Consider the following 26704-nt stretch of genomic DNA (forward strand, 5'->3'; position numbering starts at 1 on the left):
CCACAAATAAGAAAGCAAATATTAACAGAGAGCCCCTGTCAAAGTTATTCTGCGTCTTAAAGTGTTCTGTGCACGTGCTGATAATGCTTTTCACACTTCAGTTTACAGATTAATTTCATTTTCATGTTTTCTGTTTTCATTTTTGATTAGAGTTTTTCCATATGTTTATTTGTTATTGACTCTTACATGTGCCTTGCTTTTGTTTCTTTTTCATTCCCCCTTTCTGTTTGCATGGCTTCACCCCCCCCTTCTGCCTGTGTTCATGCATGGGACGCGATGAGAAGAATTGGAACCACCGAGCGGTCACTCAAGTAGGCTTCAGTTTGATTAGAATATGATAATGAACAATTATGCTTTTATTTGTCCTGCAGCTCCACGTGGACACTTGACAAGCGTTTTACATAAACATCTCTGTTAGGGTAAAGCAGTGGCAAAAGGTGACATTTACTGGTGTTCAACCAGAGGGCGAAAGCTTTGCTGTTTTCAAATGTCTAAAAAAAAACTACTGGAGTCATGAATCAGCACTAAAGATCTTTTGGGATTTGTTAGTGTGTGTGGGGTGTGGATGACTCTAAGCTACTACCACACCCATTTTTTTTAGCTGAATATCTGTAAAATTGACTTAGTTACAGCCATTTTTGTGCTGGCGAAGTTAATCAGTTGTGGAGGTCCATCGAATGATTATTTTCTGAGGTTTCATCAAAATCCATCCAGTGGTTCATGAGGTATTTTGCTAACAGAAACACAAGGTTGACAGTTTAAAACAAAGATCCCAAGCAATGTGTGTTAGCACTCAAAATATGTGCTAGGAATGACTATCAGCTAAAAAGACACAACTCATGTTAGCTCTTTTTGTAAAACTCATTGAGTTAGAACCTTCTTTTGTTATTGCTAACGTTGATTACTTCTGGAGACCCCTTTATGAATGCTGTTAAACTAGTTACAGCCCAAAAGGATGCCACCTTAACAGAAAGGAACACAGACATTGGCAAATACATGATTGCCCTCTTATAATTGCAGGCAATAATTAACAGCAGTATTAAAGGTCTGTAATTAAATCTTCATATTTTTATTCACGAGTCACTAAAGCAGTGAAATTTTGAAAAACATTTATCCCGTCAGAACATCATGTTCAGAACCAAAAATAATTTTAAGTCTCAAAGATCTTTTAAGTACCCCTCTCCCCCAACATTAGCAGACAGGGTTGAATGAAAAGTTTAACAATTCAAGTAACGTTGACATTTCGTCCCAAACTTATTTTGTGAAGTTATTTACAATGCTTAGACTGCAACTAGACAGAAACTTTAATTAAAAATTGACAAGCTTGTGAACCCTAAACAAAAGAACACATAAACTGCATAGTAAGTGCAAAATGAGAAAAACAAACACAAAAAGAAAGGCTGTCAAGGGGGAAGCACAACCTCACAAAAGAAAAGCCCATGGGAGGACACATAGAGCAGGAGACACAAACTAGTTTACTAAAACTTAAAAAAAAAAAAAAAAAGAAGACCCCAAAAGACTCGAGATGAGAACCACAACCAGTCACAGTATCTGACCTGACAAGGAGTGGAGGAGCGATGCGAGTTTTTGTGCTGGGAGGGATGATTGCAAAGTGAGAGCAGCTGGGCTGATTAGCAAATGAGAGACAGGTGTGTGATGAGCTGAAGCCTGGGATCACTGAGGGGACAACAGGCAGAGAACACAAGAAAAAAATATATATATTTAAGAATGGAAAAAAAAATACAATAACAAATACTCAGAAATACAAATGAGTGACAACCCAAACATAAGTACAATAAACTACCCAAAAACCAACCACCATGACAAACAAGTACAAGTAAACCAAGATTAGCTGTACTGGGAGGAAATACTTTGTTTTCTCAGGTGCTAAAAAAACAAAAGTTGATCATACTATCTAAACAAGTAAATGCTACTAAGCAGTGGCTTGTCTCACAATACATAAATTAACTTTGTTCAACAAGGTTTTAGGTTTGTGCATATTCTACATAATTTGAGGTACTTAAAATGCAGTAAGTGCAATTGTTTACCCAAATAGGACAGTTTCAGTGGTTGTTAGGTAGTTTTTCTCTTTACTCATTTCTATAGTAGGCTAAGCTATTTGTCCTCTGGCTTTGATTGTGTTTTAAGATATATATATATTTTAGTCAAAGATTTGAATTTGGCTCAGCTTGTAGTGTTGTCAGGAAAATTACAATTTATCTAAGCTGGGCTGAAACGTTTCATCTTGGAATGATAATGGGTAAAGAAATGTGCTTGTTTATTTGTTCTGTAATGCTGTATGTAAATATTAAAACCCACAGATTGTGACTGTTCTTATAGATGACAGTGTTCCTTCAATAAGTTCCCTGTTCTCCTTACTCAGTAGGTCCTGCTCCAAGTCCAACAAAGAACTGCTGATTCAGGGGAAAAAAATAGACGAAGAGCTTGGAAATGGTGATAAAGCTTCAGAACATGACAGAAAACATACTGTTGCCATGGTAACTTTCACTCTTACCTGCAGCAAACAGCACAGAAAGAACTTAGGGGGAAAAAAAATCAGCTTTTCTCCTGATTGGTCCTAAAATCTTGTTGTTGCAAAGCTGATGTGGCGCTCTGCTGCTTAGCTTGTTGTGTACAGTGAGTCACCAAATATCACAGCACAATGTTATAAGTTTTTAATTTAGGTCTCTGCTGATGAGGGGAAAAGTATGCAGGGGGTGGAATCATGGAAAAAAATCAACTGGGTGAATTTTATCAACTAAGAATGATGAATGGTGAACATTTAAAACTATATTTTTTATGGGTTTTATTTATGTGGAAATATAAAACCATATATTCTTTTATACTTGCAATTTTTTTTATCCCTCTTAAAGCAGTAGGTTATGTATATTTGACTTTACCCAAGCTCTCGTTAGAGAGGAGAGGCTTCAGTTTTATCAGAAAAGAGATGGAAACACATTAATTTGCCTCAGTCAGTTTGGGGGAAAAAAAAGCAAAGAAAAAAAAAGCACTTTGCCATTGAACCAAATAATAAGTGGGACAAATACAAAAAAAGAAAAGTTTAAACAGCACGGTTATTTAGTCTCTTAGTAATGCTATGTGTAGAATTGTTCTGAAAAGCAGATCATTTACTGCTTGTGTATCTGTATCTGTTAAATGCATGCAGTGCTGACTTGGTCTGAAGTGGAAGCAGCACATAAATGTAACTAGAACTCAATTAGTAAAAGTGCCACTGGAAACCTTACAGAAAAGTGAACAAAGTGCTTCTTCAGACAGTGAGTGACACTTTCAGGGTAACAGAAAGAACTGTGCGCCTGAAACTAAAGAGTAAAGGGGCAAATAAGCAACGTTTCCAACCTAATATCTCTCATCTGTGCTCATGTTTGCAGAGTTGCTGCAGAACCGCGTAGCAAAAGCACATTTAACCTGAACCTTGTCAGATCTAATGGACGGAAAGTGATTTCATAGGGCCAGAAGTTTAGGTATCTGGTGGGAAGTAATGACGGATCGAGTGACAGCTAGCTCTGCAGTTGTACTTGCATTGCAGACCACAGCGCATTAACAAAATCAATACCCCTGATCGTGCTCAGACACACGAACACAGAATACCAACAGCTGCGAACAGCTAAGCAGACTGATGGGATTGCAGCTGTCTGTTTGAATCACCGAGTGGGTGATTCAGGCTGCAGTAAAGCTGAGTAGACATTTAGCCTCTGGTTATAGAACTGTTCGAAGTTGTAAATTTTTCTTCATGTTGTAAAGGAACACTCTAAGTGCTTTTTTTTTTTCTTGTTGTGTCTTTTGTTTGCTGCTATGGTTCACACCCTAGAGTGGTGATTCTCTAAAAATGCAAACAAATGCCTTTCTCTCATTCTGATACACAGATGCATAGATTTCATTTTATTATTTGTTTTGAAGAGTTCACTGCTTGGCCATATTTTATGTTTATAGTGGCTTTCAGTGCATAACCGTCACAAGCACAGAGGAAATCGCTGCCGCCGTTGGTTTGCTGTCATTGGTTTCTTTGTCTGTCCTGTTTTCCCCTCAGCCCTGTTTTGTGTCAGTTCTAGTTTATTTGACTTCCAGTCATCCGGCTCATGCAGCACCTTTTTGTTTTTGCTAAAATGAAAGCGTATTTCACCGTCACCAGCCTGTCTGCCGCCTCTTAGTCCTGTGTCTGGCTCCTTCTTCTCCTCGTTCCATTATAGATGACACTCCTCTCAAAAAGTGTTAGCACGGAGGCAAAAATATCCAGAAGAGTTTATAAGGTAACTCCAACTTAATTGGTGACTGGTGGGAGTGTCAGGACTGAGTACATAAAAGGAAAGCATCCATCAAAAACTTGGACACAGGTTCACCAACGGTTTGCACAGTTTTTGCAGGTACAATTTCACATCTTGCACATCCATCTAATTAACGAAGCCCTCGCAATGTGAGCTCTGTGCCTCTGACTTGGCTGTCACCCACACAGGGTCTCTCTGGTGGAGTTTGTCCACATTTAAATGAGATATTACGCATGCACTTAGACGAAAACCTTCCCTTATCTATGAAAATAACTGAGAGGGCAGAAAAAGTGTCTGATTCGCGCAGGCCAGCACAACCTGCATTTAGAGTCAAATATTTACCGCCTCACCGAGAGCAGGTGGTATTTGCGTCCCAGAGGAAGAAAGTGAGAAAGTTTATCAATTTGATGCACCGCTGCCATCACAAAAAGAGTTCAGGAAAAAAGGTTAGTAATCCTTTCTTACAGTGATGAGTGCCCGTCATGATTATATCTACAAATAACTTGTCAAAAACTGTGCTTAAAATCCAGTTGTTAGTGCAAACTACCAATTATAGACCATTTGAAAAGACGGTGCAGAGGTTAACAAATAGTGAATACTGGAAGTAATTGTTTCGTGGGATAATTATTGTGGACGGTCATATGTAAACTGCGCAGTGAGGACAACAGAGATCTGCGGTGCGCTGCCGCTAAAAGAACAAATTGCTCACACCTGCTGAACTTGATGGGCGTGTTTGTGCCAGCATATAATTAGTGCTGTTTGCTTTGTGAAGGAGACGCTGAGGCATAGCAGATAAGGGGAGCCAATGAAGAAGCAAGGATAGAGCAGATAACGCTCGCAACACAATGCTAGTGAATCTGCCTGTCGGTCTTCTAAAGTAAGGATGGGACTTGGCTCACGGGTTTGTGCCAAACTCGATCAGAAAATCATTCAAAGTTCAAAGATATGTATATTTTCTCTGTTCAAATCGCCAAAGAACTCAGCGCGTCGTGGTGCTAAGTTTCAAGGGTTCTCCGTCTTTGCAGCTGCGAGTATTCAGGTGGAACTGCTTAAGCATTCATCGTGTGATTAAGATAACCACTAGTCCCAGGAAAACCATTGTCACTCAAACAATGGCTGCTTCGGCATCTGAAATTTAAACAAGGACTGTAACGCACAACACAGAAGCTGTATATCATCTCTGTGCAGAATTACTGCTGAGGCTTTCAGACAAAAGCTCACCTCAAACAGGCAGAATGACAATAGTTGTGTTCTGTGTTCAAAAAAAGAAGGTCACATTTCTGTGGTTTTAATGGAAACTAACCAAACAAACATTCAGGCCTTTATCAACCAAAAGAGCAAAGGACTAACCCTGTGATGGTTTGATGGTCCAGTAGTGTCCATCATGTATTTCAGCAAAACAATGCCAAACATCTTTCTGCACAGTTTTCAGCATCATGGCTTCATGTACAGATTGTGTGTACTTACCATAACTGGCTTGCCTGCAGTCCAGCTCTGCCTCCTAAAATGTATGATGCATCACTAAGAGTAGAATCAGGTGGTGGCGAACAACTTTGGAGCAACTGAAATCTTGTATTTTTCAAGAACAGACTGCACCAACTAAGGAAGTCAATTTTCAAACAAACATGTAAAGTCAGAGAGAAGGATGGTGCCTCTCAGTTGTAAACAAGGCCCTTTCCAAATGATTTTTTATTGTGTAATGGGTTCAAGTCTAGACTTGTATGAATTTTTTAAATACAATAGAAGAAAATCGTGTCTTTAGTTTTTTTTGCCAGCTGATTAAACATTCAAACAATGAAGAAACAACAGATGCAGCTTTTGTTGCACTTGAAAATCTTTTTTTTTTCTTCCTGAAGATGTTTGTTTTTTTTACAATAAAAATCAACATATGAAAATAAGTATTGTTAAATTTTGATTTAGCTGAATTAATCTCTTTCTTAAACTGCAGCTTTATCACAACCAGTTCTCGAATAAAAAAGATGCAATGATAAATCATTAAAGAAAAGATGAAGAGAGTAAATTTAAAGCCCAGCATTCCTTGAAGAAATGCACATCGCCTGCCGCCTTTTATGCCAAGGTTTTAGAGTAAGATCATCTTATTTTGAGAAATGATGAAGTAATGGCCGCTTTGGTCAAACCTTAAAAAATTCTTTTGCGCAATCTCTTGCGATATGGCAATTTATTTTGATGCTCAGAGTACGTGTTGTGAATGACTCTCAGCTACTACCAATATCTAAAACTGAATTACAGCCATGTTTTTTAAAATTATTTTCCAAGGTCAGTTGCTGTGGCGTCCATAATAAAATTGGGTTTGCTTCAAAAACGAATCAGTTGAAGATGCACATTCAGTGATTACTTTCTGCAACTTTCATATAAATTTCTCTGGTGGTTCACAAGATACTTTGGTAGCAGGCAGAAATGCGCATACCCATGAACACACACACACACACAGACAAGGACAAAAACATTATCATCCACCTTTGCCTTTCAGCGGTGGGCAATAAAAAAAAGGATTGAGTGCTTTACCAGCTACTAATTCAAGACAAAAGCCTGCATTTTGAATTTGCAGAAAAGCTTGTTATATTTATGTACTACAATTATAGCCACAATAGTAACACTGACATTAATTTGTCCATTGAAAAACAAAAAATGAATAAACACATTCAATGTTGCTTTCAAAATACCTCATTCATATTATTAAGTTTTATTTTTATCTAATCTTTTCCTTGTTTGACTCTTGTTTCAGGGCATCAGCAGTCTGTTCAGCTCCCTTAAAGTGGTCCGTCTGCTCCGTCTGGGTCGGGTTGCCCGTAAACTGGATCACTACATTGAGTACGGAGCGGCTGTCCTGTTGCTGCTTGTGTGCGTGTTTGGGCTGGCGGCACACTGGCTCGCCTGCATTTGGTATGTGGGAGACTTTAGACCGTCCGTACTGTATGAGCACCTCTGCGTTTAGTTACATAAAACATTCGCAGTGACCAATTATTGCCTGTACAATGCAGGGAATTAATGTAAAAGAGGTCATCGATGAAGCCAATCTGTGAATTAATTAGGAGCCATTTTTGTACAGTAACTGTTTTAATGCATCAAATCAATCAGTTAAGGCCAGAGTTACTGTGCTTCCATTAAAACATTTTTTTCTAATTGATATGTAAATTTATGGAGCAAGGGCATACAAAGTGTAATCAGATCATGTCCTCAACAGGGGGCATTAGAGTGTGATGGGAGCATTAAGTTTCCATAATGCTGAGCCTGATTTATTATGTTTATGAGAAGTTCTACAAACACTGACACAGACATCATTATGACAATTTAATGTCCAGCACACACACAAAAAAAGGGACAATCTATTTGTTGCTGTTCTTCATTATGACTCACAGTCCTTTTGTTTTTTTTTTTTAGTTGCAGACACCTTTAGTTTGTTTTTTATGCAAACAGAATGACCATCGTTCGACACATTTGCAGTGTCACATAAAGGCTCCAAGCGGTGCAATTTGCGTCAACAGTTGGTTCAGGCGGCATAATCAAACCTGAATAAATGAACCTGACGGTGCTCCAAAACCAGACAGCCATACCAGTAAAAATAGCTCCTGTGTGGTTTCAGCGGTTGCCATGGTCACATGCAGAGCCGCGTCGTCGACTTGAGAAAAGTTAAACCATCATCAACTCAGGTGACAGCAGAAACAGCAGCAGCTCCTTCCTGCTGGCATTTTTTTTTCTTTTACCAAGAAAAAAAATTCTGCTGTTCAAATAAAAGCATTTATTCTGTTTAAGAACGAAAGAAAAATTTTCACTTCTGCTCACTATGTAAGTCAGTGGTCTCCAACCCTGGTCCTCGAGGGCCACCATCCTTCATGTTTTACTTGTTTCTCTGCTCCAACACACCTGCTTTGAATCAATGGGTGATTAACAGGCTTCTGCAGAACATGAAGAGGTGATTTACCACTGAATCAGGTGTGTTGGAGCAGGGAAACAAGCAGGATAGTGGCACTCATGGACCAGGATTGCCTACCCCTTATATAAGTTAACCAATGCAGTCTAAAACTTATTTTTTAATAAAAAAGTTTGTTTCTGTTTCTTCATTCCTCAGGTACAGCATCGGTGATTATGAGATCATTGACGAGGAAACCAACGGCGTCCGCCCAGAGAGCTGGCTCTACATCCTGGCGGAGGCGATGGGCCGGCCGTACCGCTTCAACACCAGCGGATCTGGGAAGTGGGAGGGCGGGCCCAACAAGGACTCGGTCTACATCACGTCCCTGTACTTCACCATGACCAGCCTGACCAGCATCGGCTTCGGTAACATCGCCCCGACGACAGACGGAGAGAAGATCTTTGCCGTGGCCATGATGATGATCGGATGTGAGTTGGAGCTGTTCTCTCGTCTCTAATGCGGCACGCAAGGCACCTCAGGAGTCAAGATATGCTCTTAAAAGCCACAGTCCACTCAGAAATGGGAATAAGTGAATTATGAATGGAGCCATGGAAGTTCAGAAAATAGAACTCAGTCTCAAAACATTAAGACTTTGTCAGACATAAACATTTTTTTTTTCTGAAATAAAAAAATGTTAACATTTTAGATCTTCCAACAACAACAAAAACTAAACTACTGTTTACTGAAGGAATGCATGTCGCTGACCCTAGTGTAGCTGAATGTCTGTAAAATTCACTGAATTATAGCAGTTGTTCTGTTTGTTAGGTTTGATTAGCTGCTATGTCGGGATTCTTGGATCAGGTTTACTCCAAAAGTTAGTCACTTGTTGATTCACATACAGTTATTACTTTTTAAGAGTTTCATTGAAATCTATTCTTTGGTTCATGAGATATTTTGCTAACAGACAGACAACAAATACCCACACACAGACCGTTAAACCGTCTGCCTTTCATTGTGACAGGTGATTAAAAAAAAAAAACTATAATGAGGGGCAATGAGTGAATATTTTCACTTTGCGTATTTAAAAAAACCCAAAACATTTTGGAAAAGCTCAAAGTTTGAAAATATAAAAGTAATTTTTCTGGTTTTACAGCCTCCTGTCTCAGTAGAGTTCTTGTTGGCCCATTTAGTCAAATTTACCTTCCAGCTCAGTTCTGTTCTCAGGGTTTTTTTTTTTCTCATCTGGAGCTTTAAGGAAGGCTAAACCTGGTCAAACAAAGTGAGCTTGCTCCGCTGTCAGTGAAAAATATAAAGAACTAAAATAATAATAATAAGAATAAGAAAAATCTGAAATATGGGCAAGTTTGACACATCGCATTATGTAACAGGAGTTACACAACAGCTTGCTGAAGAAAAGATCTTGAACATTATAGATTTTTAGCGGTTATTATATCAATGTAACACACTGTACTGCATTTTCAATATCCCACTGAGAAAGCCTTAATAAATTTTGACTTTCAATTACCTTTTCAATCTCATCAGCACCACTGTCAGCTCCATCCAGTCTGATTTAACACAGGGACATCCACTGCACTGACGTTTCACTCATTACCCCAGTCTGCTCTGTGATAACGTGCTGAATTATTTAGGTTTTCTTGGGCACAAATTTAAAAGGCCTCTGAAGATTAAAACTCTGTTGAATTAGTGAATAGGAAGGTGATATCTTAGCATCTGTAACCTTCTCAGAGTTGGTTCTTACCTGTAGGGTTGTTTCATACTTACTGTGGTTTAATTTGCTAATATTGCTACAATTATTTGTTTTAATTGAAGGCCTAACATTCCTTGAAAGAAAGGCCTGCTGCCTTTCATGTCAGACTTTTAAACTAAGATCATTATGTGATGAGAAGAAACAGAGTTGTAGCTGTTTTGATCAAACCTAGTCAAAGACATGCAGTCTCATGTTAGATCTTGTGAAATCCGTAACTCAGAGTACATGTTGGTGATGAATCTCAGCTCCAGAAACACCAAATTTTAGCTCAGTTTCTGTAAAATTAATTAACTCATAGCCATTTTTGTGTTTGCTAAGGTCATCTTGTTCTGTCAGCCATCTTGAATTGGGTTGAATCCAAAGGTTAATCAGTTGTAAATGTACATCTAATTAATATTTTCTGAGAGTTTCAATAAATCCGTCCAGTGATTGATGCCAAAAGTTAGTACCAAAGTCTTGAGCAAAACTAGAAGCACTTGGAAAGCACAAACCTCATCCAAGACCATGGCATCGTTAAAAAATAGTCCGATCTGTATTACCACCAAAATTTATTCAATTGTTTTTTGTGACAACCCCAACATTTCCTGAAAATTCAACCAAAATATGTAAATTATTTTTTTAAGTAATCTTGCTAACAGATAAACAAACAAACAAAACAGCACTACCAAAAACATAACCTCCTTGCCTGAGGTAATTATTGCACAGCGCAGTGTTCAGAATATATATATATATATATATATATATATATATATATATATATATATTATGATTGTCTCCCAGCTACTGTCACACCAAATTCTATCTCAATATCTGTAAAATTGGCTGTTATAGCCATTTTTTAAAATTTGGTTGACTCCAACGTTATTCAGTTATAGATTCACACCCAACGATATATTTTTAAAAGACTGAATAAAAATTCTACCAGTGGTTCATGAAATAAATCCGATAGCTAATGCCAAAGTTTAAAAAAAATGATATTAGGCAATCAGTTTGTGCTTGGGATATAAGTTAGTGCGGACTCTCAGCTACCACCACACTAAATTTTAGCTTAATATCTGTCAAACTGACTGAGTTACAACCATTTTTATGTTTTTTAATGCTGACTAGCTGTGGTGGCCATCCTGAATGTGATTGACTCCAGAAGTTAAATAGTTGTAGATTTACATCAAATGATTATTTCCTGAGAGTTTTATTGAAATTCACCCAGTGGATCATCGGATATTTTGCTAACTCAACAGACACGATTGCACACAGGCGTAAACATGATTGCCCATTTCTTTCTTTGGCGGTGGGCGATAAAAACTGGTCAATTTCCCTCGCTACTGAACAAACATGTTCTTAGAAGGAGGGATACTTTTTCTTCTTGACATTAACAAGGTGTCTTCTGCTTTTCGGGGGCTCAAAAACCAGTTGTACAGCACGGTGCCATTATGTGTGAGTGCACACGCTGAGCGACACCTCGGAGCAATAACTGACTCCGCCACATCAATTTAGCACACCGCTCCCTCTGATCCCTCTGCAATCACCCCTCACCTCCGCTGTACTTTTTGTCAGCCACCATCTCAAACCCGCCCCACCCCCCCAGTCCTCCACTCTCATTTTGATTTTGGTGTTCAGGTTTATGAATACGATCTCGGGGGGAGAACCGGCAAAACTCATTTCCAGACTTGTCATTGTCTCAAATGCTCATTGAGACAGACAAATTATCCTAAATCTCCTTTAACGAAACATAAATAAAAAAAACAAAGAAGGCCTCGGGAGGATATTTCTCTATGAAATATGGATGCACTGATTCTTGCTATTTTTACCAGCAGCGCTGGATCGGTGCTGGCAGCAGAGGATCACAGCGTGAGGAAGGGATTGCAGGGTGGCATGGGAAACAGTAAGGAGGGGGGCTGGGTGGGGGGGATACTGTACATTTGTCCTGTTTCTATAGCAACTGTTGGCCCCAGGCTGGGGTTTCTGACAACTATGCTTTAACTACCTTCAAATGAGCCAGCTGTTTGATTTCTCTGTTTGCGACGTGCTGCGACGTGCTGTTGTGTGTGAATCTGTTGTGCAGAAACAGATTGAGTTTCTTTTTGCTGCAGCAGTTCCTGCTTCTCAGAGAAAGAAACATCTGCACCGGAGCTCAAGGTGCAGTCATCCCACAACGCTGGTGACTTTAACTGACAGTCCTGTCTACACTGAACAAAAATATAAACGCAACACTTTTCTTTTTGCTCCCATTTTTCACGAGCTGAGCTCAAAGACCTAAGACTTTTTCTGTGTACACAATAGGTCTTTTTCTCTCTAATATTTTTCACAAATTTGTGTAAATCTGTGTTAGTGAGCACTTCTTCTTTGATGAGATAATCCATCCAGCTCACAGGTGTGGCATATCAAGATGCTGATTAGACAGCATGATTATTGCACAGGTGTGCCTTAGTCTGACCACAATAAAAGGCCATGCTAAAACGTGCACTTTTATCACACAGCACAAGATGTCACAAGTTTTGATGGAGTGTGCAATTGGCAAGCTGACTATTTTAAAGAAAAAGGCCCATTGTGTACATAGAAAAAGCCTTAGAACTTTGAGTTCAGCTCATGAAACATGGGAGCAAAAACAATTGTTACATTTATATTTTTGTTCAGTATAATTCCTTGACCTATCAACTCTCTGCTCTGACCATTCTGATGCTGGCAGATGTCTCATTAAATAGTAATAAGGCTGTAAAAATATCACAATATAAGACACAGTAACATGATGAGTGCTTGGAGTATGTGCTCAGGATGACTCTCAGACACGTAAACACCAAACTTTAGGTCAATATTTGTAAATTTGAAGAAGTTATAGTCATTTTTGTGTTGTTAATTAGCTGCAGCAGCCATCTTGATTTAGATTGTTTCCAAAGGTTTAGCAGCTGAAGACATACCGGGCATCAGATGGTGGTGATTCATCACACACACACACACATACAGAAGCAAAAACATTATCACCCTTTTGCCTTTAGTAGTGGCCAATAACATTTGATAAAATGGCTTAGCAGTGGTGATGAAAAGATGAAAGCTGCGGTTATCTTTCCTTTAGAGGGAATTTTTTGTGCTTTATAATTAGTATTATTCCCCATGCGTAGTTTTCCAACCCTTTGATTGTGCTCCGTGAAATAAACAAGCACGCACAAACTCCACGCACAGGTTACTGTCATCATCCGAGGATAATTGAAATGTTTGGCTGGCGTGTTTCCTGCTCCGTCCCTTCTAGCCGGGCTAATTAGTGCTCCTATGGCAGGAGAGCCTTGCTCACACGGAGCAGACATCTGATGACTTTGATCCACACACACGAGCGCCAGCTGTTGCACCAGTTCAACCACCTCAGATCCGCTGCTCCGCGCTCTCTGTTGCCTTTCATATCATTCTTCCATCACAAGTCAAGTTTAGAGAAAATATCTAACAGGATGTAGCATCATCAAGGCAGATGCTTTCCATTGTAGCGATTGTAGTTTTATTCCTTTTGGAAATAGTTCTTTGATCGGATTTGGACGCAGTGATGATTAGTGATATTTCCCACGCGGATATTAAAACCATTACTAACATGAAACAGTAATAAGACTGATGACACTTTTAAGGATGTGATAAAGACACTAATGGGGGAAAATATAATCTCAGTGGTCGGAAAGCCAAACCAAAGATATCTCTGAGCAGGAACAAGATTTTTTGTGTAGATGTGGGAGTTTTTCAGATCAAACAATTATTAATGCAGCACAATCAGGCCTTCATGGTAAAGTAACCCGACCGAGCCCATTGCTCATTAAGGAGGAATTTGCCAAAAGGCTCCTGAACAAGTCACAGACCAAGGGCAGCAAAATCTTCAGACTTGATTAAACAGATTAAAGAGGACTTTGAATCAACTTATTACCCATTCATACCTAAAGCTGTATTTAAAATAATTTCCCAGCATCTGGATAAACAAGTAAAACAACACAATAAAAGATAGATTTTTGCATTTTTTCTGTGTTAGTGACTTAGTTTTTTTGACTATCACTTGTTTTTTTCAAATGATTATAATGATAGGTTCAATGCAGGCTTGAAATGTATTACCGAGCTAATGTTGCAAAAATGGGTAACACCATCTCTAAAATAATAAGGAATAAGGAAGTTATATAAGTTTGGGTCAAAACTTGTAAATGCTGTAAATGGTGTTATATGTGACCTTGTGTGATCTGTTACGATTTGTTGTAAAACCATCTCAGGCAAGATTACAAGATCTTGTGGGATCTGTTAGAGCTTGGAGTATATGTACTACCTCACTAAACAATTTTAGCTCAATATCTTTGAAATTGACTGAATTATAGACCTTTATGTGTTTTCTAAGGTAAATCAGAGGTGGCAGCCAGTTGTACATGTATATCCAGTTTTTACTCTCTTAGAGTTTCCCTAAAATCCGCCCACTTGTTCATGAGATTTTTTGCTAATGCTACAGACACACACATGCACACAAAAACACAGGCAAAAGCATTATTGATTTTTGCCTTTGGTGGCCTGCGATAAGTCCCGAAGATGACATAATTCTGAGGGTGTACTTTTATACGACAAGAACTCGAAGATTAGTTGAAAATGCAGGAAAAACAAAACTTGACCAAAAGCGTGTCGAATATTCAAGGTCTCAGGCTGAAGTGAAGGTTTGCCTTTGCATCTGGCTGCAGCTTGTACATTTGTTCCGAAACAGAAATAAACTTCCACATAATTCTTGAGACGACAGTCAAAATTTGCCTGACGAAGAGAAGGATCTTCCAAGGAGGCTTAAACCTGAAAGAGTCCTAAAACTTTCCACCAGCACTGTAGTTTTTAATTTGAAATGATGTTATGTCTAAGCAAAGTTTAGACTTCAGACGTAGGAGAATTTATTTGCTGGCCATTCTGCAGCTTGAGGAACATCTGCAACCAAACCTGGTTTGCTGGGAATTTTTCCTGAGTTTTATAAACAGACTGAGGGCTAATGAAGGGTAGAAATACATTTCTACATACACGGTGTTATGAAATAGGCCTACTTATTTTTCTGTTTAAAATCAAATATTGTATTTATTTTAACAAATCCATAATCAGACCAATAAACATCTGTCATAACTTCAGAGGGGTTATGTTTGTTTTGTAGGTTGAGGTAACTTCTTTTATTTGTCTTTATTTCACACATGATTTGGTTTCTTCTGCATATTTTTTTATGTTTACCTGTTTTCCCCCTGTGTCATTGACTATCGTTACCCTCTGTCGTCATTGCTATCAACCACACCTGTTCGGCTGCTCATTAGCCTCACCTGCACTCACTCAGTAATCACCCTTACACTTTACCTTACTCTCCTGGTTCAGTTTCAGTTATTCCATTTGTTCACTATTTTCCAGTTCTGTGTGTGTCACTGTCTGTCTGTTAGGAAAATATCTCCTGAAGTACTGAACATCATAAGATGACCTTAGTTTATAACTATAGCATGAAAGGCGAAGGCCGACATGCAATCCTTCAATCAATGCCAGGTGTTTTAGTTTCTTATTAAGGTCTTAATATCCTTATTTTGAGTTTCACCTGAGTTTTTTGAGTCTGCGACAATTTCATCTTTATATATGAATGATAATAAATGAGTCTATACAATTACCTACAACATTGAGACTTGTCTCAGGAATAAAACCAATAAAATTTATCATTCTTCTTTTAAGAACATTCCGTTTTTTGCATTGCTTCAAATGTTTTTTTTATAACTTCTTTGTTTTTCCCCAGCCCTTCTCTATGCCACCATCTTTGGTAACGTGACAACCATCTTCCAGCAGATGTACGCCAACACAAACCGCTACCATGAGATGCTCAACAGCGTGCGGGACTTTCTGAAACTCTACCAGGTGCCCAAAGGCTTGAGTGAGAGAGTTATGGACTACATTGCCTCCACCTGGTCCATGTCACGGGGTATAGACACAGAAAAGGTAAGTTGAACATTACCCATCGTTCATACTTTCTGTTATTTCAAACTGGAAAGGATTGAGAGTTTAGTCAAGCTAATCACAGCCTCCTGATTGAAACAGTTTTATGCTATTTTATTTTTTCTGACATGTTTTACAAAGTCACCATGTTCGTCATTTAAAAGTTTTTGAGTCATGTCTGTTTATTTTCTCCAAACTTAAACAGCTGAATGAACTTCCTCAGAGGCAGACAACTGCATAACTTTTGCCAGGGTTTGTCCAGTCGTCTTTAACAGCTTTTTCTCTCGAGTCACCACAGTTCAGATGAGTTGAGCTCTGAATTTCGACTCACGGTTACTCAAGAAGAATAAATCCTTGTAAACCCTGTTGAAATACCCTTGATTTTTTGTAGGGATTATATAAACTGAACACAAAGTGTTAATGAGGTTCCTGCAGAGTTGGATTTGCGTTATCTCTGGGCAGAAATAGACTGTTTCCACCTTTCATGCTGATTTAACTGGCTCTGAAGCTTTATGATTACTGAACAGGAAAGCATGAAAGTGTTTTTCCAAAAAGGTTAAACTAGTCCTTTAAAACCAAGCAATTAATGTAGTGATTTAGTTTCTCCTTTTTGGATTTCATTTGGGTTTCATTATTGTGTGTGTGAACACTTTCTTATAATTAAAAGGACCACAATCCATCCATTTTCTGCCACTTATCTATGGAAGAGTCGGGGAGGAAACAGGTCCAGGAGGGAAACCCAGACATCTCTCTCTCCAGCGACCCTCTCCAGGCGTGCCAAGGCCAGAGAGTTCTGGGTCTGCCCCAGGGTCTCCTTCCAGTGGGAGGCATCCTACTCAGTATCAATAGGATGCCTGAACCACCTCAGATGACTCTTTTCGATGTGGAGGAGCAGCAACTCTACTTCATGTTCCCCCAGATGATGAAGCTCCTCACCTTATCTCTAAGGCTGAGCCCGGCCACCCTACAAAAGAAAACCATTTCAGCTTCTCGTATCCAGAATCTCATTCTTTCAGTCATGATTCACACCTCATGCCTGTAGGTGAGGTTAGGAACGTAGACAAACCAATAAATTGAGAGTATGTCTTATTGGCCCTTTCAGTTTAAAGCAACTCCCTCATTACTGTGGAAGGGACCCCAATTGTTGATCCATCTCCTGCTCTATCCTACCATCACTCCCGAACAAGACTCCCAGACATTATTCTGCATGAGGCACAGACTCACCCCTGAATCAAATTGAACTTTCCACCTTTTTATGGGTGAAAACTATGGCCTCAGACTTAAAGGAGCTGCCTCTCATCCCAGCTGTTTGACATTTGATGATGATTCCAACGTAACTACATCATCTGCAAAAAGCCGAGACGAGACCCTGAGATTCCCAAACTAGACACCCTCATCTCTTTGACTGCGCCTTGAAATCCTTTCCATGAACACCCCAAACAGGATCAGACAAGGAGGTAGCTTTGGTGGAGTCCAACCTCCACCAGGGAACAAGCTCGACTTTGTGCCATGAATACAGGCTCAGCTCTTGCTTTGGTTATACGGGAACCAGATAGCCCTTAAAAGCCATCCCGGCACCCCATAATCTTGTAGCACCCCCACAGAATGCCTGGGGAAACACGGTCATAAGCCTAGTTCCTATTTATCAAAAGGATGTAGGCCAGAGAGTCCCATGGCCCCTTTAGCCACTCTGTAAAAGCAAAGATCTTGTCCAAACTAGATCTTTAACACCACAATTCTTGAAATATTGACCTAAGAATAAAGTGTTAATCAAACAAATGCAGCATAATTTCCATAGTTTAAATAAACTTCCTGGACCAAATAAGTCACCTCTTGGATTGAATTAAGCAAATAGATAAAAAGAAGAAGAGGTAGCCTTTTATTTGTTAAAAAAACTATGTTGGAAAATGCAGAAGAGTCGCATTCTTGATCTGCATTCAACAATATAAGAAAATGAGATGAAATGAAATGAAAATAGAATTAAGACCAGTCACTTTGGTGGAAAAGGGAACTCATCATCTTTGAGGAAGAATTGTTGTCAGAAAAACAGTCGCTAATGATCACATTTGGAGATACAGTAACTTAAATGTACTGAAATCTGCTTTTGAAAATCCACAGTAGAGCTCATCAGGGTTTATTAGTAAAAATAAGAACATGTCCAGGTGCACATTGTGAATAAACTTCAAAGTTTGAGGCTGTGGAGCTTCAAGAAAACCACTTATCAGTGAGACTAATAGAAAGGAAAACCTCCAATTTGCTGTGGAGCATAATAATTGGACTCTGGGGTAATGGAAAGGGGACATTGGGTTTGATGAGTCCAGATTTATTCTGTTTCAGACGGTTAGGTGCATCAGGATGAGAAACATGGTGGATACAAACCTGCCAGGGTTCTGTTATAATCTGGGGCTACTTTAGACGTTCAGGTCAGTAACTTCATGTCACCAAAATAATTTAGTGAAATTACTAAGTGATCAAGATTTTTCTTTTTTTCCATAAATAGATTTCTTTCTCACTGGCTGCGTGGGAATATTCCAATGTGACAATGTCAAGATTCACTGAACTCAAATTGTGAAAGTGTGGTTCAGGAAGCATAAAATATATTGTTTGCAGTTACCTTTAAGCATCCAGCTGAATTCAGATGACGCTAAAATGAGCTGAGTGTTTGAAAACGGAGCGTTAAAAGCTGAGAGCAGATAGATTGAACTGCTGCGTCTCTGTTGATTTGAAGCCAGTTCATCAGCGCATCTAATTAAAACCTACTTGTCCAAAGTCAAATCATTTCACTTCAAATTAAAGCCATGACTGCTAACAACACAACAATACTTGTGAGCATAAATGACTCACTTATAATCAAAATCAAATTATAAAATGTATTGTGTCGCCATGTTAAGCTTTCTTTGAATCTGTGCATCTTTTTTTTTTTTTTTTTTATCTGGCTGGAGGCCACAGTAAAGGGGCTAAAAATGGCCCGTAATCCCTCTCTGCTTGGCATTTATCTTCAAAGAGATTTGTTTTAAAGGCAGATCCCTGCGACGGCCTGCCATGATGAGGTGAACAACACGCTGACTCTCAGCAGACGAGCGGCTGGACACGGAGCTCATAGCTGCCTTCATGTGTCCCTCGTGACAAACTGCATCAAGTCGTGCTGGAAATGCTTTGCTTCACGTGGAATTAGTGAAATAGATATGCATTTATATATATATATATTTTTATACTCTAAAAATGAGGAGATATTTCAGTGACAAATATTACTTTAAAATATGGAAGAAGAAACTTTAAGGAAGTTCACTTAAAAATATAAACTGATCTCCTTTTTATTACTGTAATAAAAGGGTATAAGATGATTACAAGCTTTCATTGTAGTAATCTTATAATCAATTTCAAAGGGTTCCTTTCTGCACTCAGTCTGATCTTTATTTATTATGATTAGTCTCACCATTTGGTAATGGTCACTACAGAAAGGCAAAAAGCGGGCAAACATTTTTGCCTATGTGTGTCAAATATCTCAAGAGGCAGCGGATGGATTTTAATGAAACTTTTAGAAAGTAATAACTGGATTTACATCTACAACCCAGCTCAACATGACCCCTTCAGCTAACTGACCTGAGCCAAAATATAAATGGCTATAACTCAGTCACATTTACCGATATTGAGCTAAAAGTGTGTAATTAAGAGCTGAGAGTCATATCCAACACATACTGTACTATGAGTGCTAACACATTGCTCAAAATTATTTTAAAGGATTTAACTATTGTGACTACTGTAGAATTTCCAAAATGATCTTAGTCTAATACTAGGTCTTTAATTTTGTACAGGTATTGATAGTGCTCCATGCACCCCAGCTTAACAAATGTTTAGGACCTGAAATAAAATTATTTTAGGTGTATTTCTGACAGTGTGCTAAAATCAACATCTGCCATTTGTTGTGTGTTTCTCAATAACAAACAAAAGTGTGCATCATACACTTGCAGATCTTCTACAAATCACAGACTGTAAGAGCTGTAAGTGTACACAATAAAAAATATTATTATTTGTTGTTGAATCAGAGTTTTTATTGTGTAGAATAAAAGTTAAAGAGAGTAAATTTAGTGTAAATTCAAAGAAGATGGCATGGTGGTGCAGTGGTTAGAGCCATCTCATCTCAGCAGGAAGGTCGCAGGATCGCCTTCCAGCCTTTAGCCTCTCTGGGTGCAGTTTTCATGTTCTCCCCTTGCATGAGAGGGAGAGAGAGTGTACACCAGGTACTCAGGTTTCCTTCCACAGACCAAAAACATGCATGTTAGTGTAATTAGTACCTCTACATTGTCCCTAGGTGTGAGTGAGAGCGTGAATGGTTGTTTGTCTCTATGTGGCTGTGTGATGGAGTTGAGGGTGTCCCCCGTCTCTCACACAGTGACTGCTGGGGATAGGCACTTTTACAAACCACTATGTTTGTTGGTGCGTTTCTCCGGTTAAAGCCTTTGAGCACTGTTCTGTGGCATTTACATTACCATTTAATTAGTAAAATCACATGTTAACAGACCATAGATAGCTGCTGTGCTGCTATATATTTTTTAAGCTACAGTAATAGGTCAAATAAGACAAATTGTCAGAAAGACTGAGCTACAGGGCCCCCTTTAGGAGGGATAATTTACCATAGATCTACCTGAATAAAGTCACACAAAGATTGCACGAGGTTGTGTTAATTATTTTATGTATTATAAAAATGAGTCTGGAAAGCAGCATCCTCCTGAAGTAGTCTCATACTTCTGAGAAGAGTCACTTCAGTTGCTTTTGATCTATAATACATCAGTGCATCTATCACAGCAGCTGGACATCCACACACACACTCACACAAAACAAAACTTTGTGTACAGCTGGTTAAGGGGCCAAATGTAGTTTTTAATTTCAGTGAACTTGCAGCATCCTAAACTCTTAAATCACCTGGTTTGTTTGGTTTCAAGTCACACAGTTCACCATTATGGTTTTGTGATAATTAGCACTTCTAACACAAGTTCAATACTTAAAAAGGAACCTTTCTGTATGTCTGATGGGTCTCCTCTGAACACGATCCAGCCTTTCTTAACTTTCTCCCTTTCTTGTTTTCAGGTGCTGCAGATTTGTCCAAAGGACATGAGAGCAGACATTTGTGTTCATCTCAACCGGAAGGTTTTCAAAGAGCACCCGGCTTTCCGACTGGCCAGCGACGGGTGCCTCAGAGCTCTGGCCATGGAGTTTCAGACGATCCACTGCGCTCCGGGTGATCTGATCTACCACGCGGGCGAAAGTGTGGACAGCCTCTGCTTCGTGGTGTCAGGATCCTTGGAAGTCATTCAGGATGATGAGGTGGTGGCTATTTTAGGTGAGCTTACTCTGTTGTTTTCTCTTAACAAGTGTAAAGTTTAGATGCATTAGAAAATTATGCTTAAAGTAAAGAGTTTACTAAGTAGGTTAGACTGAAATTACTTTTCAAAGCAGTTTATTAATTAACTGTAAGCAGAAAGGGGGGAAAATGTGATACTATCAGCAATAATGCTTTTTTCTTCTAAATAAATAAATAAACATGTTCTGAAAGGCCATCTAAAGTAGTGTTTGTCCAGGCCAGTAGTTTTATACATTTTACACAATATAGTAAAAGGAAAAAGGAAATTAAAATAGGTTTGCCCTTAAAGTGTTGGCACCACAGTCAAAAAAATGGTAAAAAGTGTAAAAAATGTAATATTATTTGAGTCCTTTATCTGTTACTTTGATCCTGACTTTTGTTGTCTGATATTTGATAAACTAGAGACAAAAAAGAGACAATGTTTTCAAATCAAGAGTAATATACATAGCTAATGATTCAATTTGCTTTTCATGCTTAGTTAATAAGAGACATGGTCAAAAGTGTTTGCTTAATGAGTTGTTTGAACACCCCGCCACCATGCAGATCTGCTTAAATGTAATTTAATATAAACTTTGTTCAGCTGCTACACAAATACAATTATCTGAGTTAATTATCGTAGAGGTCCATCGACTCTAAAAGAACTATCAGAGACGACAGCAGGCATGCTGCTTAATCAAAGTACCCTCCAATAATATTCAAGCGAAACCATTTTTCACCATGAAAGCAGCAGGAGTTGGTTAGTCGGCCTAAAATCTTTCTTTCCTCTTTCTGCACAGCAGCACTTTACGAACCGTCACTGACTTCAGCAAAAAGCTGATCGGCTCGAGGATCATTTTCCGCTGAGTGATGGTTCAGGATTTGGACAAGAATGTGTTTGCTACAGTCTGATACACAATCCTCTCAGCTACACTCTGTAAACACACTGCTATTTTTTGTTTTATGTGAGTCACATTGTGTCTCCTCACCTACTCTGGAACCATGCATAATTGTACATGAATAATGCGGGCAGAAAAAACCATAAGAAAAAGTGAAAATAACTGTTATGATACATGTCAGAACAGATTTGTGCAGTTATTTGCTGTTATAGGTTAAGCTAATTTGCAAATTGTCTCTATGGGCTTTTATTTTGGTTCTGCAAGAAAACTGAAAAAAAAAAATAAAAAATAAAATAAAAAAACGAAAAGATTTTTTAAACTTTTCTGATCCGCTGAGACCGTGCCTCATGATTTTACCTCTCTGTGAGCAGAAAGTCACAGATTTAAAGTTGTCTCGGGTGAGGATCGATACCCGTGTCACACACTCCTGACAGCGACGTGTCCTGAACGCACTGCTGTGTCTGACTCGGTCCAGTTTTCATTGATTTTTAGAGAAGGCTTTGCCAATTTGCTGCTGGTTTGATTCAATCTGTGGAGTAAAGGTCTTCAGGAGTCCAAAAGAGTGGATTTAATGCTGGACTGACTTGTACGTCCCTGACACACACAAGTTCCTTTGTTGTTTTAGGTAGGATGAAGACCTGAGCAGATCTTATTATAGAGACAGGAACTAACTAACAATCAGATAATCATTTATACAACAAATGATAGTTTTCCAATGGAATTTAAGCAGCTATAATCAATGCATTAATCATAACATCAAATGTTACTCATCTAAACTATCATTTTTAGACTCAAAATGTCTTCACTTTATGAGCTGTAACCAAAAATTAATGAAAAACTTTAAACTTCCATTAATTATCTTTGAATTAAAATCCAGCTTAAAGTCATTCCTATTTACTAATTGAATGCACAGGCTACTAACTCCCAATTATACTTTATTTTTCCAATGGTGGTTTCGTTATACAGTAGGTATCTAGATTTATTGGACTAAGACCTTTGAGTAAATGAGATCTTACTTAACTTGATGAAATGGAGCGCAGTCTGGACCCCGTCAGGCCGGCTCTAGCGGTGGCCGTTAATGAATATCGATAAGTTGTTCTCCCACTGCAGCTTCACTTGATCCTGATTGTCAGGAAAAAAAAAAGAAATAAAAAGGCAAAGGCAGACATTTTTTCTTGTTGGTTAAAGCCTCAGAGCTTCTCTTTTATTTAAGCAAAATTGATTTAGTGAAAGACAGATCGCAGGTGCGGTGATATCTTAGCTGTTTTTCATCAATAAACTGCTGTCTGCTCCTTTTTTTGGATAAATTGATACTATTGACCTGCAGGAGGCTGTGATGGAGGCTGAAGCCATGGACAAGATTCTGGGAGTCAGGGTTTCATTAACTTAATGGCAGAGTGAACAGAAAAGTACATCTGCAAACATAACAAAACATCTCTTTTTCTCGGGCTATTTGTGAACAAATACTACAGGGGTTTTTACCAGATTTTTAAAACCGCCGTTTTGTCCAAGAAATCCTTCAGTGAGACAAACATTGTGATGCTGATCACTCAGTACAATAGTACAATTGTATTGTATTGTATTGTTGTGTTTATTAGTTATCCTGTTTATTTCCTCCTCCTTGTTGGTAGAGCTTACTCTTTGCTTATGTCCTGTTTACATGCCCTTTTTTCTTAATATTTATGTTTCTCTGTATACAATGTTATTCTAGTTTGTTTTGCTGCCATGTCAGCATTTTTAGTATCAATTCTTGGCCTGCGGTTTGGGTCTTCTCTACAAGCACTTACAGGAAATTGACTTTAATAAAAGACCAAAACAAGATCTATAATTTATAATTGTATTCATGGTTGATAAATATACCTTAATTGATCATTTCATTGAGCAACTTTCAGCTTACCATTTTGTCAAAAAAAAAAAAAAAACCCTCACAAAGCATCACGTTTTCTTTGCATTTCCCCTTCCCTCAGATGAAAGTCAGAGTTCTAATCTTGTTTACGTGCCCTTGTCATGTTTCTGCATAAGGACAAACCAAGCAGTCAGTTTTATCTGCACATTATTATCTGATAACCAGCTGAAGAGCCTATAGTGTCTGAGAAAAGATGGTGATGATGAGGAGCACGTGGTGGAGCGCGAGGACAGACTATTTGCATATTCATGGGTCTGCAAACATCAAATGAGGAAAAAATGAAGAGTTACAGCTATGCCATTTTAGTGCATGAGGGTAGAATTTTTATTACATATATATAAAAAAGTTTAAATATGTAATTTTGTTTATGGTTGAAAAAAATATTATCAGCAACGTGTCTCAGTTTTATGCTTGTGGGTTCAAATACAGAGTCCATATGTGTTGTACTGGAATATGATGTTCCACAGTCTGAGAGGAAGAAATTAATGCTTGGCTCGTACGATCAGTAGTGATTGAAATATTAAGCAACAGCATCAAAAAGTAAGCAGCTTATAAACCTTTTTTAATGATTTGTTTTTAATTACTGAAGTTAAGACTCGTTTAATTTGTCTTTTAACAAACAGGGAGGCACAGATAACCCTCAGCTAGAAAGACTTCGTCGAGTCTGTCAAGCACTCAGACATTCAACAGAAAATGTAGAAATAGATTAAAATAATTTCTTCTATCTCTGATTCATAAATATAAACTTAAATTTATTTATTTACTGTTTTTCCCCTTCCCCCACCCTACCTTTTCCCATCCTGCCCCTTTTTGTCTTTTTTGTTGTTGTATTTTACTTTAGGTATGTCCTATTATTTGAATTTTGATGGATCCTGAACTGATTTTGACCTATCAATAAATAATTGTGATGTTGTTAATAAAATCTCAAAATAAAGTATTCAAAAAAATAAAGCTAAAATAGTAATAATAATTTCTACCCTTTTTTGAGTTGAGCATTTTTGGATGTTAATTAATTAGCTTATAGCTTGTGGAAGACCAAAATGCAAAATGCAAAAAAAAAAGTATTTTATTTATACAATCATTTAACTACTTGGCTGTTAGGAACTAACTATCAGAAGCTGAGATATTAATTTTAACTTTTATTAAGCATCCACAATCATTATTAATGTATAATGTTTAATTTCATGAGATTACTACACCCTATAACGTGGTTATTTTTGTATTCGTTCTTTAGACAATTAGAACAACATTACAGGTGGTTAAAGTCAAGTATAAATAGTGTTACTTGATTGTAAACCTCACTCATGCGGGGGAAAACTCTGCATAGATTATTAAAGGTGAGAAAAACAAGAGTGAAAAAAAACAAATGAAAACAAAAAGCACCAACTCTTACTCAAGAAAAGCCTTCAGTGTCTGTCAACATGGAATTTGTTCTCATAAAATATGTATAATTGATTTTTAAAGCTTTAATAAACTATTTATGAAGCATTTTAGAAGCCCTTTAGAAAAAACACGACATGTTTGAGGGAAACAGAGGAAGAAGGCCTTTATCCGTGTGCTTGTTCGCCATGAACGTTGTGGACAATTCACAGGTTTAAACGCGTCTCCTCCCTCCGCAGGCAAGGGAGACGTATTTGGGGACGTTTTCTGGAAGGAGGTGACTCTGGCTCAGGCCTGCGCCAACGTCAGAGCCCTGACCTACTGCGACCTCCACGTCATTAAACGTGACGCTCTGCAGAAGGTGCTGGAGTTCTACACGGCGTTCGCCAACCACTTCTCCAGGAACCTGCTGCTCACCTACAACCTGCGAAAGAGGGTGAGTGACTCCGCAGATGGCAGCAACAAGGAAGCATTCATTTCTTCATGCCTACAGCTTGGCTTCCTTCTGTTGTTTTCATGGCCACAGATAGGTTTAGTATCAAAATGACTAGTTTCTTTGGAAAATACGATAAAGAATATCAAATATAAATACATCTTTAAAAAATATTAGTATAGACTAAGTAACTCCAAAAAGCTACAGAAATTACATTTTCTGTATAAATGCAGTGTGAAAGCTGAATGAGTTGAAGAATGAATTAACTGAATTGTAAGCAGGACAGAAGCTGATATCAGCAAAGCAGTGCTAAAAGCTAACATCAGCCAAACATTAGCTAAAAGCTACATTTAAAATCGCAAAAAAAAAAATAGCAAAAAGTAGGTAAAAGTTATGATTTAAACAGTAGTTAAAAGCTGAAATTTGCAAAACTGTAGCTAAAAGCCTAAATTTGCAAAAACATAGCTCAAAGCTAAAATAAGCAAAGCCATTGTTAGGAGCTAAAATTAGCAACATGGTTGCTAAAATCTTAAGTGAGCAACTCAGTAAATAAAGTTCAATGTAGCAAAACAGTAGCTAAATGAAGCAAAATTAGTTAAAAGATACAATTTTCAAAATTGTAGCTAAAAGCCAAAATTAGCCAAATATTAGCTAAAAGCTAAAATTAGCAAGACATCCATCCATCCATCCATCCATCCATATTCTTCCGCTTATCCGGGGTCGGGTCGCGGAGGCAGCAGCCTAAGCAGGGAGACCCAGACTTCCCTCTCCCCAGCCACTTGGGCCAGCTCCTCCGGGGGAATCCCAAGGCGTTCCCAGGCCAGCCGAGAAACATAGTCCCTCCAGCGTGTCATGGGTCTTCCTCTGGGCCTCCTCC

At 38.4% G+C, this 26704-nt stretch overlaps 1 protein-coding gene across 1 annotated transcript in view; it reads left to right on the forward strand.

Moving 5' to 3' along the window:
* The window catches only part of kcnh1a (potassium voltage-gated channel, subfamily H (eag-related), member 1a), a 58692-nt gene that overhangs the window by 20278 nt on the left and 11710 nt on the right, over positions 1-26704 (forward strand). The window contains exons 7-11 of the mRNA XM_017432972.3: positions 7030-7187; positions 8374-8645; positions 15675-15874; positions 20960-21212; positions 25634-25830. Of these exons, the coding sequence (XP_017288461.1) occupies positions 7030-7187; positions 8374-8645; positions 15675-15874; positions 20960-21212; positions 25634-25830 (1080 nt within the window). The remainder of the gene's footprint in view (positions 1-7029; positions 7188-8373; positions 8646-15674; positions 15875-20959; positions 21213-25633; positions 25831-26704) is intronic.

This window comes from Kryptolebias marmoratus, linkage group LG22 (assembly GCF_001649575.2).
Source record: "Kryptolebias marmoratus isolate JLee-2015 linkage group LG22, ASM164957v2, whole genome shotgun sequence".
NCBI classification, from domain to species: domain Eukaryota; kingdom Metazoa; phylum Chordata; class Actinopteri; order Cyprinodontiformes; family Rivulidae; genus Kryptolebias; species Kryptolebias marmoratus.